This window comes from Terrapene carolina, unplaced genomic scaffold (genome assembly GCF_002925995.2).
Source record: "Terrapene carolina triunguis isolate 2854851 unplaced genomic scaffold, T_m_triunguis-2.0 Scaffold28588, whole genome shotgun sequence".
Taxonomy (NCBI): Eukaryota; Metazoa; Chordata; order Testudines; family Emydidae; genus Terrapene; species Terrapene triunguis.
This window is the reverse complement of record NW_020692939.1, coordinates 1-18137: the sequence shown is the minus strand read 5'-3', so window position 1 is coordinate 18137 and position 18137 is coordinate 1. Positions and strand designations below refer to the sequence as shown.

At 46.9% G+C, this 18137-nt stretch overlaps 1 protein-coding gene across 1 annotated transcript; it reads left to right on the top strand.

The window, feature by feature from the left end:
• Positions 1 to 3932: 3932 nt before the first annotated feature.
• LOC113409034 (zinc finger protein 239-like) lies at positions 3933 to 11644 on the top strand. The gene is made up of 3 exons (XM_029914039.1): positions 3933 to 3938; positions 9967 to 10080; positions 10495 to 11644. Exon 3 carries the CDS (start codon positions 10503 to 10505, stop codon positions 11547 to 11549), a length of 1047 nt encoding a protein of 348 aa, XP_029769899.1. The 5' UTR covers positions 3933 to 3938; positions 9967 to 10080; positions 10495 to 10502; the 3' UTR covers positions 11550 to 11644.
• The last annotated feature ends 6493 nt before the right edge of the window (positions 11645 to 18137 follow it).

Sequence of the window (18137 nt, the reverse complement as noted above, 5' to 3'; positions counted from 1 at the left end):
CCCCCCCCCCCCCCCCCAACCCACCCACCCCCCGCAAGAAGCACCTCATGGAGCTCACCACTGGGACACAGTTGAATCCTGGCCACCGAACCCCCCGGTACATCAGACTGAATCCAGGAGCTACTGGTACCAGAGTCCCTGGACACCACAACTGGTTTGGCCGTATGAGAGCTTGTGGCCCCAATATTCGCCATCAGAACAGTCCTGTTCATCACGGGAATCCTCCCTGTAGCACAGACCTGTCCTTCGCCGAGTAGGCATTTGAAACCGGGATTGGACGATGCCCCAATCAGCCCGGCCCCGATGGTACTGACAGATCCGGAGGGATTTCTCTCGTCATCCCGAGGCGAGGCTGTGTCATTAACTCTCTCCTCTCCCCCAGACTACTACTGTCAGTTTCAAGAGCTGCAATGAAGGACAGCTCATGCTCTCGAAATACCGTTGGAGGAGGTGCAGCACAGGCAGCACCACCTGCTGGACATTTTGCACATGTTGGTACCGGCCAGGGTGGGCCTATCAAACGAGGACGCTCTCCAAGAGACACACACTATGTGCCATCCCCTGCCCATGTGCACCCCCACCCCAAAAGGGGCAGAAAAGAGGTACAGTGTCCTCCCTCCGCCCCCCGTCCCCTTCCAGGGTTCCAAGTTTCTATTCTCTCATCCTCTGTCCAATTCCCTGGTGATTCAGGCTGCTATGGAGTGAGCTAAACAACAGCACCCACGCTCCACCCCAGCTGACAAGGAGGGCAAGAGACTGGACCTTATGGGTTTGAAAGGTTTTCTGCTTGGATGGCCTCCAGTTCTGGATCTCGAACGACCTGGCAGTGATGGCCAAATATGACTTCTTACAATATGGACATGGCAAATGAGCTACCTCAACAGGATCATGCCCAATTCCTGTCAAGTCTAGAGGAAGGCAAGTTGGTCGCAAAGTCGATACTTCAGGCTGTGGTTGATTCAGCAGACGCGTTCTTGTGCATTTTGGCAACTGGAATAGTCATGAGGAGGGAATCCTGGTTTCCCTAGAGAAGTGCAGAACATGACTGAAGATGTCCCTTTTGATGAATCACACTTCTTCAATCAAAAGATGGATGACTCCTTTCACTTGCCAATGAACCTCCTCAGAAACATCCTATAGTCCACAGAGCCCATCCACCTAGTCCGACAGTGCAGTCCTCCACGCAACACCGTCTGTGCGTAAGCTATATTTCTGAATGCAAGTAGAGTGCTGTCTCACTTCGCCTGCATCCCACATTTCTACCAAAGGTGGTTTCCTGCTTCCATCTCAACCTACCCATACGCATACCTGATTTCCCAAATCACATGCTTTAAATGAGGAACAGCAGCTTGACTTCCTTGATGTACGTAGGGCCCTGGTCTTTTACCTACAAAGGACACAGCCATTCCTGAAATCTCCCCGGCTATTTGTTGCCATAGCGGAGAGAATTAAAGGGCAGGCCATATCCACCCAGAGAATCTCGAAATGGGTCTCAGGGTGAATTGAGCTCTACTATCAATTATCAGGATGGTTCCAACCAGGTGGGATATGGGCCTATTCCATGAGAGTGCCAACATCTACTACTGCCGCGCTCCATGACGTGACCCTTACGGACATCTTTTCTTCTCAGTTTGCTACAGAGTGTGGTTCTGTGGCGGACAGCTCATTTAGTGCAAAGGTCCTCCGCTCCACAGTTCAGTCTTCTTCCTCTCACCCTCTGCCTATCTAGGTACTGCTTTTGTTACTCACCCTCGGTGGAATAGGAGCCTTCTCTAGTACATTATTCCCCTGCTCCGGAAGTGCTGATCTGTGTAGGGGGCATCAGATCCTACAGCAAGAGTCACAAGCAGCATCAGCCAATTCCAGTCTTCCATGTCTGTATCATCAACCTCCTGCTCTGTCATTGGCACCATCAGGTACCTTCAGTGGGTCAAAAAATACCGCTGGAATGCCCACCGGCATCTCAAGGAAGCTCCACTTGTTTCTTGAAACAGGAGCAGAAGCCGAATCAAGAGAAATTCTTTGAGTGATGACTCCTCCATGTTGCTGGCTCCTGTTCCTGGGAGCAAGCAGATCAAAATGACAGCTCAACAGGATGGGTTGGTGGGTTTCTAAAACTTCCTGTGACATGCAGGGGTGGACAATCACGTATTCCACGTTGCACTAGGAACAATGAGCTGGAGTGGCCCTAGGAAGTCTGGGATATGGTTAGCTGGACTTGGGTCTGCGTATTGCAGTGTGGACCCTGGAGCCCTCGTGTGGGGCTTGGGCTCAAGAATTCTTATTACTTAGGTTCAATATGCAGTGTGGACACTCAGGCCCTGGGATGGCAGTGTCAAGTTGTGTAGATTTGGGTCCCACTAACCCTTGGTAGTGTATACATTGCAATGTAGGCATAAGTCATGTCTTTACTACAAACTTAAGTCGACATCCTACCGCCAGAGTTACTAAGTTGGTTGTGCATGTAAACACCACACTCCTTGTGTCGGTGGAGTGCGTCCTCACTAGCAGCGCTTGCATTGATGCAGGGAGCAGTGCAACTCGCCGCTGGGGGTTTTGGGAAGGGCTTGCAATGCCTCATGGGATCAAAACATTCTCTCACAGGTGACTGGAAACATGGCTTCGAGATCCCATGATGCCGTTTTCTCCCTCCCCTGATTTCATCTGCAGTCCATAGTATTTTGCGCCTTTTTTTCAAGAGGCTGCCATAGCGTATGCGATCTCCAGAGAAGCATGGTCCCCGCTCAGCTGTGCACTATTGTGGTGAGCGTTGCAGACACCACACGTGCCTTATCCTGTAGGATATTTCCAGAGCTGTGAGAGGAACTGCCGCGCAGAACATGACCATGTCCTTCAAGTAGCACTGCTGGAAACCATGGAACGAAGCAGTCGCCCAGCAGCTGAACATGGCCGAGTGCTGGTTCCGGTCCCGAGAAACAAGCACTGACTGGTGGGATCGCATCTTTATTCAGGTATGGGATTACAAGCAGTGCCTGCAGAACTTTCGTATGCACAAGGCCACTTTTCAGGAACTGTATGCGGAGCTCTCCCCAGCCCTGAAGTGCAGGGACATGAAATGAGACCTGCTCTGAGAGTGGAGAAGCGAGTGGCGATTGCTGTGTGGAAGTTTGCAACTTCAGACTGCTACTAGTCATTGGGGAATCAATTTGGAGTGGGTAAATCCACCGTCGGGGTTGCTGCTATCCAAGTAGGCAGGGCCATTAATCGCCTTCTGCTAAGAAGAATAGTGACTCTGGGCAATGTGTAGGACATACTGGATGGTTTTCACAGAATCCTAGGACAGGAAGGGACCTCAAGAGGTCATCTAGTCCAGTCCCTTGCAATCATGGCAGGACTAAATATTCTCTAATCATAGGGCGACCAGACAGCAAGTGTGAAAAATTGGGACGGGGGTGGGTAATAGGAGCCTATATAAGAAAAAGACCCAAAAATCGGGACTGTCCCTATAAAATCGGGACATCTGGTCACCCTATCTAATCATCCCTGACTGTGTTTGTCTAACCTGCTCTTAAAAATGTCCAATGATGGAAATTCCACAACCTCCATAGGCAATTTATTCTGGTGCTTAACCACCATTTCAGGTAGGAAGTTTTTCCTAATGTCCAACCTGAACCGTCCTTGCTGCAATTTAAGCCCATTGCTTCTTGTCCTCTCCTCAAAGGTTAAGGAGAACAATTTGTCTCCCTCCTCCTTGTAACAACCTTTTATATACTTGAAAACTGTTCTATCCCCTCTGTCTTCTCTTCTCCGGACTAAACAAACCTATTTTTTTCAGCTTGCCCTCATAGGTCATGTTTTCTAGACCTTTAATCATTTTTGTTGCTCTTTTCTGGACTTTCTCCAGTTCGTCCAGATCTTCCTGAAATGTGGTGCCCAAAGGTGACGAACTATTCCCCAAAGGTCATTTCTCTCTCTGGGTGAGTGTTATAATTTTTACACTGAATAGAGAGTTACAGAAAAGTATATATAGTCAGCGCCCAAAAATTATTTCCAAGGAAGCAAAGATCTATTTCTCAGTGCTTCTGGAATTGGAAGCTATGCATTCTGAAATATGCTCATTCCCATAAACACCGTGTCTGAATATTTCTAAGCTCTAAAGTTCCTCTTGTAAGATTCGTAGTATGGTACCATACAAATGACAGTTTCTATTTTGCCGCAATGGGGTTCGCTAACTGCGGTGAGGCGATAGACGGCACGCACATCCCTATCTTGGCACCAGGCCATGTTGCCACAGAGTATATAAACAGAAAGAGATACTTCTCTATGGTGTTGCAAGCGCTGGTGGATCAGCAGGGGCATTTTACTGACATGAACGTGGGATGGTCTGGGGAGGTGCATGACCCGCATCTTTAAGAACATAGGTCTGTTCAGAAAGCTGCAAGCAGGGACTTTGTTTCCAGACTGCAAAAGCACCCTTGGTGACATTGAAATGCCAATAGTGATACTGGGAGACACAGCCTATCCCTTATTCCTGTGGCTCATGAAGCCGGACACCTGGGCAGCAGCAAAGATCGGTTCAATAATAGGTTCAGCAAGTGCAGAATGGTGGCTGAATGTGACTTTGGCCGTTTGAAGGGTCGCTGGTGCAGTTTGCTCACTAGGTTAGACACTGTGGGGATGTGGGGGGAAATCCCCATGATTATAGCTGCTTGTTGTTATCTTCATAATATATGTGAAGCAAAGGGAGAGAAGTGTGCTCCACACTGAGCTCTTCTTATAGCCCTGGTATTTGGCTGCTCAAAATTAGCAGATAGGGGTGGGGTGTGGAGGAATGTGTCTCAGAGAGGGTTTGAAACCCCAGTTTAGTAATGACCCACAATAATGCGCGCTGCTATTCTGTATCGTACTTACCCATCGTCTGAAACTTGCTGTGACTGCTGTTTTGTTCTCATACAAATCTTTTTTTCCCCCCCTTCCTTTGAATTAATAAAGATGATTTCATTTTCAAGACATACTTTTATTGCACACAGATATAAACACTGAAAGGTCTGTCCAAGAATTAAATCTTGGAAAGATGATGGAATAAAATTGGGAGTGGGGAAAACATATTCATCTTCTCTTTAAAAGCACAGTGGCCTTGCCTGTCATACATCAGCATCTGTGCAGCTGTTATTCTTGGCACCCTCCTCTGTGGCTGAGTGGAAGGGATATTGCAGTGCCCCCCTTGCCTAGTGGAACGTGGGGTAGGGGAGCAGGGGGAAGTACAGCGATATTGGAATGTTGCTGTTCAGGGGCCAAAGAGGGAGTCGAACCTCAGGGGTTTTCTCCCGAAGGTCAACCATATGCCTCAAAACGTCTGTCTGTTCCTTCAGAATCCCCAGCATCTCCTGCGGCATGCCATGCTCGTTCTCCTGGGATGCTCATCTGCTCGCCATGTCCATTTTTTCTGAGAGCAATCCTCCACACCCTTTTGCTGGGCAAATTAGTTGAAACAATAGTAAAGAATAAAATTGTCAGACACATAGAAGAACATAAAATGTTGGGCAAAAGTCAACATGGTTTCTGTAAAGGGAAATTGCGTGTTAGTAATCTATTAGAGTTCTTTGAAGGGGTCAACAAACATGTGGACAAGGGGGATCCAGTGGACGTAATGTACTTAGATTTCCAGAAAGCCTTTGACAAGGTCCCTCACAAAAGGCTCTTACGTAAATTAAGTTGTCATGGGATAAGAGGGAAGATCCTTTCATAGATTGAGAACTGGTTAAAAGATGGAACAAAGGGTAGGAATAAATGGTAAATTTTCAGAATGGAAAGGGGTAACTAGTGGTGTTCCCCAAGGGTTAGTCCTAGGACCAATCCTATTCAACTTATTCATAAATGATCTGCAGAAGGGGGTAAACAGTGAGGTGGCAAAGTTTGCAGATGATACTAAACTGTTCAAGATAGTTAAGACCAAAGCAGACTGTGAAGAACTTCAAAAAGATCTCACCAGACGAAGTGATTGGGCAACAAAATGGCAAATGAAATTTAATGTGGATAAATGTAAAGTAATGCATTCTATACATACAATATGATGGGGGCTAATTTAGCTATAACTAATCAGGAAAGAGTTGTTGGATTCATCGTGGATAGTTCTCTGAAGACGTCCACACAGTGTGCAGCGGTAGTCAAAACGAACAGGATGTTAGGAATCGTTAAAGGGATAGAGAATAAGACAGAGAATATCTTATTTCCCTTATATAAATATATGGTACGCCCACATCATGAATACTGCGTACAGATGTGGTCTCCTCATCTCAAAAAAGATATACTGGCATTAGAAAAGATTCAGAGAAGGGCAACTAAAATGATTAGGGGTTTGGAACAGGTCCCATATAAGAAGAGATTAATGAGACTAGGACTTTTCAGCTTGCAAAAGAGGACACTAAGGGGAGATATGATAGAGGTATATAAAATCATGAGTGGTGTGGAGGAAGTGAATAAGGAAAAATTATTTACTTGTTCCCATCATATAAGAACTAGGGGCCACCAAATGAAATTAATGGGCAGCAGGTTTAAAACAAATAAAAGGAAGTTGTTCTTCACACAGCATACAGTCAACCTGTGGAACTCCTTGCCTGAGGAGGTTGTGAAGGCTCGGACTATAATAGGGTTTAAAGAGAACTAGATAAATTCATGGCGGTTAAGTCCATTAATTTCATCCTTAGCTAGGATGGGTAAGGAATGGTGTCCCTAACCTCTGTTTGTCAGAGGGTGGAGATGGACGGCAGGAGAGAGATCGCTTGATTATTACCTGTTAGGTTCACTCCCTCTGGGGCACCTGGCATTGGCCACTGTTGGCAGACAGGATACTGGGCTGGATGGACCTTTGGTCTGACCCAATATGGCCGTTCTTATGTTCTGTGTCCACTGTTCTAGAGGCATTCATTATCTCATTAAACATATCACATGTTCTCTTTTGCCTCCATCTTGTCTGGGAGAGCCTCTCCGCCGATGTGCAGGAAGAGTTGAAGGCCCCACTTTCAGCTATAACACATGCAAAGCACAAAGGAACCATTGTCAGGGCAGACCCAGGCTGTAGTGCAGAATTGCTATATAAAAATCACTCCCCTGAATCCATGCCAGTATAAAGTGGAACATTTTCATTTCTACAAGGTATTTACTGAACCGGTTTGCTGTCCCACCTATGCTGAGTATGGCACAGGGGCATGGGCGCTGGACCATCTGCAGTGGGAGGGGGGTCACCCGCGGTGGAACCGGAGGTGGCTAGGGGGCCATGCCCACCTCCCCTTTGTTACATGGATGTTGTCTGAATGTTGGGGACCAGCCTTCCCCGTCCCAAACTGCAAGTCTTAGCAGAAGTGGTTCAGGTGTGTGTGTGTGTGTGCTTGTGATGGCGTGTGGCCACTACAACATTTTCCTTCCCCCACCCATCCCCCCAACCCTCTGTTGCTGCTGCTGCTCTCCGGTGCCTGAGGTTTGCCATTTCTGAGGTCACTGCTGACCCCTGCCACCCAAACTACGGCCATGTTTTGTGGAGCGTGGGGGAAGGGGGGATTGCAGCACCTCCTGAAACATGTCGTCTTTGCTCCATCTTGGTCACTTTCTGATCTGGCAGAGGCACTCCACCAGTGTGTAGGGAGGTTCCCCTGAAGACCATATCTACAGAAGAACAAGAATTACCTAAACGCATGATTGTTAGTTCACACACAGCATCGAATTATTACAGTAAAATACACGTCTTGTAACATACCAAGCACACAGAAACAGTCTTGTACATTTCTATCCCCTCACCCACTTCCGCACTACACAAAGCAAAGGTAAGTTGGCCGTCATAACCGTGCAGCATCAACACAAAAAATCACCTACCAGGGGTCTCCTCTCCTGCTTCTTGCTCATTGGAGTGGGACTCCTGGGACTGGCTAGACACCTCCAGAATGACTCGCCATCCCACATGGCGACCCAGCCGTGGGCTACACGTCATCTGCTAACTCCACCTCCTCATCCATGACTTTGCGGTCAGGGTTAGGTCCACTTGACGCTGCGTTCAGCCATGCCAAAGGCTCTTGGCGGTGGAGGTGGGGTTGCAGCCAAGGATAGCGTCCAGCTCCTTATAGAACCGGCAGGTCTACGGTGTAGCACCGGAAGAACAGTTTGCTTCCCTTGCCTTCTGGTACGCCTGCCTCTGCTCCTTTATCTTCACTCTGCATGGCACTGTGTCCCAATCATTAGCTCTTTTCACACAAGCCAAGAGAAATGTGCCCGTAGGTGTCGAAGTTCCTATGGCTGGAGCACAGCTGGGACTGGACAACCTCCTCTCCCCACATACTGAGCAGATCCAACAGCTCCACATTGGTCCAAGCGGGAGAGTGTTTGCCATGTGGAGCCACCATGGTCAGCTGCAAAGATGCGAGGTGAGCTCTCCATGCCAAGTGGCAAATAGGTCACTCCTAAATAAAGGGATGTGTGTTTGCCTTAATTTGTATTTAATCTGTAAACAGAGTCATCAAGCAGGAAGGGAAAACAAAGGAAGTTCAAAGAGGTGGGGAAAAAAACTCCAGGGAATATCCTTCCACATGGATTCTGTCTCCTGGTTCTCAGCTACAAATGTTTTTCAAGAGGGGGGGACCAAAACTATAAAAAGGAATGACAAACACCCCAAGGCACCTTCCCTTCTCCCTGCCCACCTGATTCCCTGCACCTGAGACGGTAAAAAGAAAGAGCGGTTGGATGCTGAGGGAGGGTTTCTGACCTGAGAGTTTTGTTAGTAATCTGCTAAAACGTGGTGAGAACGTTTGCTTTGCAACTAAGAGAGTTTTTAAAGTAAATGCTAGTGTGCATTTTATCTGTATTTTTCTTGTAACCTGTCTGACTTTATGCCTTGAAATGTTTGCAACAACGTTGTATGCAAAGTTATGAATTCCGCCTGTATGATGATAATAGTAGATGTTCAAACCCACACAGCCATGACTAGGCAAAAGTTGTTAACCCAGTCTAACCTAAACAACGGAATGTGTGCTTCCCTCAGTTTGCATCTAAGTAATAGGGTCCTTGAGACAGCAAGAGGGGGAAATGGCAGGAGCAAAGGCAAATCCGCATTTCAGCATACGCAGGGGAGAAGAATGAGCCTGGCTCCACCTTCACCGCTAGACTCCACGTCACCTTCTTTGCTGTTTGAATAAACTTTGCTTTGAGGGGCAATCCTGAGTAGAATCCACTTCAAAGGGTGACTGGACTATAAAAGTGAGGGGCAAAAACACCCCAAGGCACTTCTTAGGTGAAAGAGGGTGGGGAAGAAGACAAAGGAACCAGCCCTTTGACATTGGTGGAGATTCTGACCTGACAATTTGGTCAACCCTGGGAACACGGGCTAAGAATTTTACCTTGAACGAAGTTGTGCTTGTTAAGTTTTAGAAAGCATTTTATCTTTATTTCTCTTGTAACCATTTCTGACTTTTAATACTTTATACTTGTGCTCACTTAAAATCTCTCTTTGTAGTTAAATAAACTTGTTTTATTTGTAATCAAAATGAATCCAGTGTTGTGTTCAAACTGAAGTGTTTGCTAACTCCAGTTAAAGTAGCAAATTCTTGAATATTGGTCCCTTGACGGGCAGCGGACCTCTCATATGTGAACTGTCCAGGAGAGGGCTGGCCAGTGCAGAACACATGTTTTGGGAGAAATTTGGGACGGGGAGTGTGTTGGGGCCACCCTGCACATCGTAACCCAGGCTGGTGGAGGCCAGAGTGGGACTGGAATGTTGCTGACAGGCTGCTGGGCCAGGGCTGTAGCCTTACACAAACACTCAGGGTGTGACCTGCACGCTGGTAGGCTGTTTGTCAGCGGTCCAGGCTGGGAGCTACAGCAGCAAAGCATTGTGAGGCACCCAGGCTTACAGGGCAGGTGGTGACACAACCTTTCGGGGGTCTGGATTGCACCCCCAGAATGTGACACAAGTATCCCACAAATTCAGTTGATCTTGCTTGTTTTCTGTCACTTGTGCAGGGTTTCCAGTTTCCAAACCTGATGTGATCTCCTGGCTGGAACGAGGGGAGGAGCCATGGGTCCCAGACCTCCAGGACCCTGAGGAAAGAGAGACCCTGAGAGATGCCTGCACAGGTGAGGAATCAGTTAAACCAACTCAAAATGTGTCCCTGAATTAAGGAAATATTTGGGATTCCTACAAAGCCCTTGTGAGCTCTCTGAGTTCAGGATTGTTCTCAGGAAGTGTGGCATCCTCATGGCAGACTTCACTTACGGCTTCCTACCTGTCCTGACTCATGCCTGACAATAGCTCCCTCCCCAGTCTACTTTCTCCCTGAGTGTTTGGTTGAGATTTAGACCCAGAATTGATCCCCTCGTCTCTGTCCTCTGGGGAAAGGTTTGGGGGAGATTCAGCTCTTTCTTTGTTTGATCTCTCCATCACCTACTTTCGTTTGTTTCCCCCCCTTTCTTCCATTCCTCTCCCTGTGGTTCCCTTTTTCTCTGGCAAATGGAGTGACCTGTGTCTGGTTTCTCTCTCTATCCTAGCAGGTGATGGGATGGTGAATGAGGTGGAAAATCCTCAACAAGACGATGCTGAGCAAGTAGAAGCACATGGGACGTTCTCAGAAAGATCCAAAGGGAATGTTTCCTGGAGTTGTGCACAGGCAAATGCTTGTGAGAGTCAGCACAGGCCAGAGAAAAAGTTCAGTAGAGACTCAGACCTTATTCGACATGAGAGAATCAACACAGGAGGAACACCCTACATCTGCCTGGAGTGTGGGAAAACCTTCAAACATAACTCAATCTTTATCATCCATCAGAGAATCCACACTGGAGAGAGACCATACGCATGCCCCGAGTGTGGGAAAAGCTTCAGTCGCAGCTCAAACCTTATCAGACATCACAAAATCCACACAGGGGAGACATCCTACACATGCCATGAGTGTGGAAAAAGATTCAGTTGGCACTCAAACCTTATCGCACATCAAAGAATTCACACGGGAGAGAAACCATACATATGCCCTGAATGTGGGAAAAGCTTTAATCGGCGATCAAACCTTATCACACATCACAGAATCCACACAGGGGAGACACCCTATAGCTGCCCTGTGTGTGGGAAAAGCTTCATTTGGAGCTCAGACCTTATTAGACATAGGAGAATCCACACAGGAGAAAGACCCTACTCTTGCTGTGAGTGTGGGAAAAGCTTCATTCGGAGCTCAGACCTTATCGGACATAGGAGAATCCACACAGGAGAAAGACCCTACTCTTGCTGTGAGTGTGGGAAAAGCTTCGTTCGGAGCTCAGAGCTTAATAAGCACCAGAGAATCCACACTGGAGAGAGACCCTTCAGATGCCCTGAATGTGGGAAAAGGTTCATTCGAAACTCAGAGCTTAATAAGCACCAGAGAATCCACACTGGAGAGAGACCCTACAGATGCCCTGAATGTGGGAAAAGCTTCATTCGAAATGCAGATGTTAATAAACACCAGAGAATTCACACTAGAGAGAGACCCTACAGATGCCCTCAATGCGGGAAAGGCTTCAGTTATAGCTCACAGCTTGTCTCACATCAGAGAATCCACACAGGAGAGAAGCCCTAGTCGTGCCCTGTGTGTGGGAAAGGCTTCAGTTATAGCTCACAGATTATCACACATCAGAGAAGCCACACAGGAGAGTAACATTATACTTGTATTCAGTAGGGCTGCCCAAAGATTTTTTGTTTCTTTTTTTGTTTGTTTTTGTTTTGGTAATATGTTGGCTAATTCCCACATAGTGGTCTTTAAGCTTGATTGCACCATTTCCTGTACTGTAGTCTCTCAGCTCCCCCGGGTGAGTTGCCGCCTTCTACCTTTTGCAGTTCAACCTTACTTTGGGGTGAATCCTGTGATCCTTTCTATCAACTCTTTTGTCTTATGAGTTATGGGAGTGTGTCCCCCTCTTGACAGAAATGTCCATCAGTCCGAGTTGGGAGAGAGAGGGTTGATCTCATCTAGCTACAGTGAGATAAAAATGATCTGTTCCTTGTCTCTACTACAATTGTACATCGAGTTATGCCATGTCTACACTACCACTTATGTCGGCAAAATTTATGTCGCTCAGGGGCGTGAAATAAACACACCCCTGAGGGCTTGTCTACACTGGCAAATTTTGTCGATGAAACTAATGTCAACAAAAAAATCGACAAAAGCAAAGTCGCCAAACGAGTCTACTTTTGCTCCCTCACACGACAGAACGTGTGTCCACGTTCAGGGCACCATTGTCGACAGCGTGAGCAATGCACTGTGGATATGTATCCTACAGTGCCTAGCGACACCATCTGTCACTAGGTGTTGTGGGAAGGCAGAAACAGAGCGCAGAGCATCCTGGGACATGCAAAATGTCCCATCATGCACCGCTTTGTGTCCCAGCCCCCCAATGGTTTCTGGCTTCTTTTCGTACCGTTTTTCCAAGTGTCAGTCTTTGTAGTGCGCGCCAGCATCTGCAGTGAGAGAGGATGGATCCCACACTTCTATGCGCTGTTAACTGTAATGAGGACATCGCGCATGGCAGGAGAGTTACTCGCAAAGTTACTGACAGAGGATGAATCTCAGGCACCCGAGTGTGATATGGCCAGCAGCAACTTATCAGTCCTTTTGGCATTCACAGAGCAGCTGCATACGGTAGACCATCACTTTTGGGCTAGGGAACCAAGCACAGATTGGTGGGATCGCATTGTCATGCAGGTGTGGGATGAAGACCAGTGGGTACAGAACTTTAGGATGTGTAAAACAACCTTCCTGGAGCTATGTGCTGAGCTGGCCCCTGACCTGCAGCGCAAGGACACCAGAATGAAAGCTGCCCTTTCGGTAGAGAAGCATGTTGCAATTGCTGTGTGGATGCTGGCGATTCCAGACTGCTACCGGTCAGCTGCAAATCAATTTGGAGTGGGAAAGTCCACTGTTGGGGCTGTATTACTCCAAGTGTGCAGGGCAATAAATTGCCTCCTGCTGTGGAGGATGTGACTCTGGGAAATGTGCATGAAATAGTGGATGGCTTTGCAGAGATGGGTTTCCCTAACTGAGGCAGGGTGATTGATAGTATCAGGGGGTAGCCGTGTTAGTCTGTATCCACAAAAACAACAAGGAGTCCGGTGGCACCTTAAAGACTAACAGATTTATTTGGGCATAAGCTTTCGTGGGTAAAAAACCCACTTCTTCAGATGTTAGGGTGATTGATGGTACACACATTCCAATTTTAGCGCCAGACCACCTTGCCTCAGAATACATCAATAGGAAGGGATACTTCTCCATAGTGTTGCAGGTACTTGTGGATCACCGGGGGCATTTCATGGACATCAATGCAGACTGGTCTGGAAAGGTGCATGACGCACGCATCTTCAGGAACAGTGGCCTGTACAGAAAGCTGCAGGAGGGAACTTTCCTTCCGGACCACAAGATCACAGTGGGGGATGTGGAAATGCCCATAGTAATCCTGGGAGACCCGGCTTACCCCTTACAGCCCTGGCTCATGAAACCTTACACAGGGCACCTGGATAGCAGCAAGGAGCGTTTTAACAACAGGCTGAGCAGCAGCCGCATGGTAGTCAAATGTGCCTTTGGCCATTTGAAAGCTCACTGGAGGTGTCTCAATGGCAAGCTAGACCTTACCGAGGATAATATTCCCATGGTCATAGCCACATGCTGCCCTTTGCATAATCAGTGTGACTCTAAGGGTGAAATGTTTGCTCAGGTGTGGAGCACTGAGGCAGAGCGCTTGGCTGCACAGTTTGAACAGTCAGATGCTAGGGCTGTCAGAGGAGCCCAGAGGGCTGCTATTAACATCAGAGAGGCTTTGAGGAACCACTTTGACAATGAGGGGCACTAACACATGTCTATTTGGAGTTAAAAGAACGAGGAGTACTTGTGTCACCTTAGAGACTATCAAATTTATTTAAGCATAAACTTTTGTGGGCTAAAACCCACTTCATTGGATGAATGCAGTGGAAAATGCATATATATATCTTCCTACTGTATTTTCCACTGCATGCAGCCGATGAAGTGGGTTTTAGCCCACGAAAGCTTAAGCTTAAATAAATTTGTTAGTCTCTAAGGTGCCATAAGGACTCCTCGTTCTTTTTGCTGAAACAGACTAACACGGCTGCCACTCTGAAACCTATTTTGGAGTTGCTTCCCTGGTGCATCCATGTACAATTTTGGGGCCCAAGATTCATGCAACGAAATGCTATAGAAGCCTGTTCCCGAGAGTGAATTAATTGCTATATGCTTTTGTAGAAGACGGAATAAAAACGCTGTACAATTAAACACCTTAGCCTTCAGTTATTGTTAAAAAGGGTAAAACCTCACTACTGTGTAGCTCCAGCTATCATTGTGCAAGTTGTGAGGGTGCGGGGTGGAGTGATGGGGAAACTCAGGAGTGCTGTGAAGTGAAAAGGAATGTGTGGGCATAGAGGGGGGTGAGGTCGGCAAAGAATTGTGCATGTGCTGCAGTGCAGGTAGACCACAGATCTGCTCAGTCTGCAGCTGTATCAAAGACTTGAGCATCTCTGTCTGATCCTCCATAACTTTTATCATCCGCTCTGTTGCTTGCCTAGCAAATCCTGCATTCTCTTTTCTGTCCTGACTTTTGTCTTCCCAGCACTCTTTGCGTAATCTGGTCTGTCTCTCATCACGCTGCAGCACCTCCCTGAACATGTCTTCCTTGCGACTTCTCAGCTTCTTCCTTATCTGCTGAAGCCGGTCGGCAGGGGTGTGTACTGTGTTCCTCAAGGTCTTGGCTGCTGTGGACAATGCACAGAAGAGGGATTGTTACGTTCCAGCAAACGATTGAAACATTTCAGTAACAAGGGCCTTTTGCAACTAGTAGCAATCACTTTCTCTGTGACACACAGCTCCGCGAGCACCCCAATCATGGTGAATGTCAGGAGTGGGGGGAAGGTGGTTGTGTGTACGCACAAAACAGTCGCGGCTTGCAGGGCAGATTTGCAAGGAACCCATTCTAAAATTATCACACACTTTTTCACAGGCGGCCAACCTGCTGGCTGACATCTCGCTGCTACGGGTGACCAGAGAAACCAGGGCACAGTTGTTGAATGCTTGTGGCTTTCACCCCGGTCTATATGCAGCTCAGCTATGTGCCGCTTTGGTCCCAGCTCCAGCAATTGCTAAATGGCAGGGGACAGTTTCCTACAATGGGGGAACTAACGAGGCTGCAATCCCTTGGAATCTGCAGCAGAGGAACAACAAGTACCTCTTGGAAACTTTCCAGAACCTCTCTGGAGAATTCTCTGCAGCTCTCAATGTCCATCGAGACCCTGCTTGGCCATGCAGATTAGTGACCCAGAGTGACCCAGCTCACAGAAAACACTACCTGCCTCCCACTTTTCGATTCCCTACACAAGTCTCAGCAACTTACCTGGTGTCTCATCTACTTCCTGCTCCACTTTTCTGGAGTGGAGAAAAGTTCCTGGCTGCTGACCCCACTGGCAGCTTCACATCCTCTTCTAGCTCCACTTCTTCATCCAGAATTTCAGCCTCCGGGTATAATGATGCTGGTTCTGGCAGGACCCAACCGAGAGTGCCAATTCAGGACAAATTGCTAAAACAGGGCAGTTACAGCCCAAGTCTGGGGTTTTTCCACCTCTAAGGCAAACCAAACCAGCCAGACAGTGAAGACTTTGGTCTCACCCCACTGGCTAACCACAAGTCACACAAGCAATTCCCTTAGATGCTCCAGTTTCCCAGTATCACCACCAGTCCCACTCGTTATGGGGACAAATGGTTATGAAAACCAATACCCCAATAAAAGAAAAAAGGTCCTCTTGATACCAAAGGACCAAGCCCGAGACCCAGGTCAATATACAAATCAGATCTTACCCACAAATCACGCTGTTCCCAATCCTTTAGACTCTAACATCTAAAGGTTTATTCATAAAAGGAAAAAGATATAGATGAGAGTTAGAATCGGTTAAATGGAATCAATTACATACAGTAATGGTAAAGTTCTTGGTTCAGGCTTGTAGCAGTGATAGAATAAACTGCAGGTTCAAATCAAGTCTCTGGAGTACATCCCCAGCTGGGATGGGTCATCAGTCCTTTGTGTAGAGCTTCCATTTGTAGCAAAGTCCCTCCAGAGGTAAGAAGCAGGATTGAAGATAAGATGGAGATCAGGCATCAGCCTTTTGTAGTCTTTTCCAGGTGTAAGAACACCTCTTTGTTCTTACTGTGGAAAATCACAGCAAGATGGAGTCTGCAGTCACATGGGCCAGTCCCTGTATCCTTTGCTGAGTTATAAGGCGTATTTGCCTTTCCTCAATGGGTCAATTGTATAGCTGATGGTCCTTAATGGGCCATCAAGCCGGCTCGGCAGAGCTAACACCAACTTGTCTGGGATGTTTCCCAGAAGCAGAGCATAAGTTTGAAATACAGACAGAATAGAGCCAATATTCATAACTTCAACTACAAAATTGATGCACACATATAGACAGCATAATCATAACCAGTAAACCATAACCTTGTCTTAGACACCTCATTTGACCCCGTTTATACAAGATTTGGTGCCACTACAGGACTTTGGTTGCAGCCATGTTCTATATCATCCCAGATTATATCAGTAACGTCATACCGGGTTACCCCCTCTTTCTGCTGCCTGCGAAGTATCCACGGGGCTATCGGTGATGGAGGTGGGGTCACCACCGAGGATAGCATTCAGCTCCTTATAGAAGCGGCAGGTCTTACGTGCACCACCGGAGCGATGGTCTGCCTCCCGCGCCTAATGGTACACCAGCCTCAGCTCCTTTATCTTCACTCTGCACTGCTGCATGTCCAAGTCATTAGCTCTTTTCGCACAAGCCTCGAGAAATTTGCCCATATGTGTCCCGATTCCTACAGGTCACTCGCAGATGTGACTGAACAGACTCCTTTCCCCATATACTGATCAGATCCAACAGCTCAGTGGTGGTCCAAGCAGGAGCGCCTTTGGTGCGATAGCCAGCCGTGCTCACCTGGGAAGCCAGCAAGCAGGAAATGGAATTCCATAGCCTAGTCTGAGGGTTAAATGGACATGCTCAAACTGAAAAGGGCCTTGGCACCCAGGAAAAAACTGGTTGCAAAAAAAAACAAAACTTAAAAAAACAGAAAAGCTGCTATCTTGTACCCGTCACCATTTTAAATTAAGACACCTGCCAGATGGGACATCATCTTTGGTTTGCAAACACAAGAACTGGGGAACTCAGTGACTGTTACAATATAACTGGGTAAAAGGTTACACAACATGTCTCCTTACGGAATTTTTTCTCAACAGAAACATGTTAAAAGCTTATAAAAAAAATTCCATTTGAAACAGAAATAATTAAAGTCTATACTAGGTCTTTATTTTGATATGCACTATTTCTCCTACATACTGCCATACACCAGCCCCTTTTGAGTGAGCTTTTGCTTTAGAACTCCTTAATCCGAAGAAGGTAAATTACATCAAATAAACTTCACAGAATTAGTCACCATTTCATATACTACTCAGGGGACAGAAACATAAGAATGGCCAGACTGGGTTAGACCAGTGGTCCATCTAACCCAGTATCCTATCTTCTGAGAGTGGCCAATGCCAGATGCTTCAGGGGGAATGAACAGGTCAATTAGCGAGTGATCCATCCTGTATCATTCATTCCTAGCATCTGGCAGTCAGAGGCTTAGCCATCTTGACTAACAGTCATTGATGGACCTATACTACATAAACTTATCTAATTCTATTCTGAACCCAGAAAACTTTCAGTGTTACAAAGTAATTCAGATTATCACATAATCAGTCTGTTATTCTGCAATAAACTTTATGTTTAATTCCATTTTCACTGGTAACAACATCTTTGAAGGGTACACCATTTTATCATGTGTGTTAGTTTTCTCTTAATCCCCCTTTCCACCAAGTGAGCTTGTGTAAAGTTGTGTTCTGTAGTAACATAGGTGCCTTCTATTTCTGGGAGCTCATTTATCTCTGGGTCTTTGGTCGTAAGTGTTGGTGGATGACAACTCAAATGTGTTCTCATCATGAGAAAAAAGCACTTGTATTCTATTTTCACAATTTTAATATTTAATATCGAGATGGGGGAGGAGAGGTAATGTAGAGGTAACTGTCTCTTATTTTATACCCTCCCCCTCTCTTTGAGGATTCCCCCCCTCACTGGTGTGTAGACAAAA

Coding starts and splice junctions, on each gene's coding strand:
- LOC113409034 (XM_029914039.1), top strand. CDS start 10,503: ATGGTGAATGAGGTGGAAAATCCTCAACAAGACGATGCTGAGCAAGTA.